We start from the raw sequence: 2,031 nt of genomic DNA, 5'->3' as shown, positions 1-2,031 counted from the left end.
ATGCCCTCGTCTAAAGCTATTCCTAACTCGATTCTGGTGCTGAGGATCTTCACTCTTTTATCGTTAGTTGGTTCCGGGGTGCTGCTCGTTCTTGATAACTTCACACTGGAGGATGGTACCGAAACACATTTCTATGATATCCTTTCATTCAGGTACGTATTAGATGTTGGATAATAGAATCAGACATCGGAGATACAATAAAATTCACAATGTTATATATGGGAGAGGGTCACTATTCATTTCACCAAGTCACCGACGTCTAGGCCTAAATTTTTTATCATTAATTAATAGTAATCATAACGCTTATATCTTTTCTTCGAAACAAATAAAATTCTCAATCCTTTTTTTTTTCCTTTTGTACAAACTTTGTATTTCCGGATTTTATATTGTGATATATAAGATTAAAATGGCTACTGCAGGTTTATTCTGTCCACAGCAGCAATTGGAGCAGCATACACGCTATTTCAGTTACCTTTCGGTATATACTATGCCCTCACCGAAAAGAGGTTGATACGCAACGAATGCATGCCGCAGTTTGATTTCTACGGTGACAATGTACGGACTCCTCTTCATTCCTAATTCATTTTTCTTAGATGTGTGATAGGTTTTCGAACTATCTCCGGTAGATTATAGTAGTTTATAATCTCATGTTGTAAGTTGTAACAAGAAAATCGCAATTCATTTAATAATTAATTCTTGGTTTTTTTTTTTTTTTTGCATGAGATTGACATGGAAATACGTACGTGTGCATGCAGTTGGTGAGCTTACTTCTAGCTTCGGGTGTGGGAGCTGGTTTTGGTGTGGGTTTTGATTTCAAAAAATTCCTCAAGTTTATATTTCCAGTGCTGGCAGCACTAGGCGGCTTTCCAGAGTCAGAGTTGGATGAAGCACAATCCAAGAATAGTAGCTTCTTTGACAAGGAAATTATTGCTACTGGAATTTTGTTGTTTGGAGCCGTATGTATGTCTGTCGTTTCAGTGCTTTCTTCCATCACTCGAACCTCCAACAGAGGTTACTTCGGATAATCACAACTTAATATTTATTAATTTCCTAACAATCTTAATCAAATGAGATATACTTTTTTGTATTTGAAGCCGGATCCACTGATCAAGTTAGATAAAAGAGCTTGCAACTTATCAACTCCCTTGTATCGAATAAAAAGCTCAACAAGATTCATTTGCAGTCATTTATGTTGAATTCTTTCTCTGTTGTAATTTATACATTGTTGATTTGGGGGTTACTAGCCTTTCTGAGCCTCATTGAAATAACGAGTCACCAATGATATATATCGACACATATGAGATCACCAAATGTTTGGGAGTTCCTCTATGGGTATTAGTCCTACCCTTAAAGGTGTGGAATACCTCATGCTTCAAAAAAAGGAAAAAAAAAAAACTTTTAAAATAACTAAATGCACTTCTGAAACTGTTTGGTAAAATTAAAAGTGGTTTAGTATTAAAAAAAAATTACTTCAAGTACTTTATGAAATAAGCACTTAATTAAAGAAACATCTACAAACGGGCCTTAAGTCCATGAGCCATTTGCAAGCTTTGAGTTTAGAAGTTGAGCCCAGCATCCCGAGGGTTTTAAAGCCCAAAATAATTTTTGTTTATTTATTTTATATTTGAGAAAATAACAATCACAGTTGAAGCTGTGATTGTGACATAGGACCATCCCAGTTCCATCTCAAAATCTACTGGTTACGTGAATTAGATGCTACAATGTACAATTGCTCTCTCATTAGTTTCTTTTAATAAAAGAAGGAATGGGGGAACTTTGATCTTTATGATTTGATGCTTTGACTTTTGGAATTGCACATGCAGACTTCTCTTTTTGGATTTAAAGATTAAGTCTTCCCCACTCACGTGGTTTGTTTCTTGAATTATCACTGTATAATCAAACTTTTTAAGGGAGAAATTTGGGTATGGAGAAGAAAAGATGCCAAATTAGTAGGTCCCTACGCCCTACTTGAAATTTGATGATTAGGGTTTGTTGGGACCAACTTTTCCCACATCTCTCTGATTTTATGTA

At 35.4% G+C, this 2,031-nt stretch overlaps 1 protein-coding gene across 1 annotated transcript; it reads left to right on the top strand.

Annotated features, from left to right (window-relative positions):
- Positions 1 to 1,025, top strand: LOC137712438 (CASP-like protein 4D1). The gene is made up of 3 exons (XM_068451512.1): positions 1 to 152; positions 420 to 555; positions 756 to 1,025. The coding sequence occupies exons 1-3, from the start codon at positions 1 to 3 to the stop codon at positions 1,023 to 1,025; spliced, it is 558 nt and encodes a 185-aa protein (XP_068307613.1).
- Positions 1,026 to 2,031: the final 1,006 nt, after the last annotated feature.

The sequence above is a fragment of the Pyrus communis genome, chromosome 13, assembly GCF_963583255.1.
Source record: "Pyrus communis chromosome 13, drPyrComm1.1, whole genome shotgun sequence".
Classification (NCBI taxonomy): domain Eukaryota; kingdom Viridiplantae; phylum Streptophyta; class Magnoliopsida; order Rosales; family Rosaceae; genus Pyrus; species Pyrus communis.
The sequence above is the reverse complement of the archived record's forward strand: the minus strand, read 5'-3'. Positions and strand labels throughout refer to the sequence as shown.

Bases quoted from the DNA above. Each gene is read 5' to 3' on its own strand.
- LOC137712438 (XM_068451512.1), top strand. From the start codon at position 1: ATGCCCTCGTCTAAAGCTATTCCTAACTCGATTCTGGTGCTGAGGATC. The intron at 153-419 runs GTACGTATTAGA...TGGCTACTGCAG, and splicing joins TATGATATCCTTTCATTCAG to GTTTATTCTGTCCACAGCAG. The intron at 556-755 runs GTACGGACTCCT...GTGTGCATGCAG, and splicing joins TTGATTTCTACGGTGACAAT to TTGGTGAGCTTACTTCTAGC.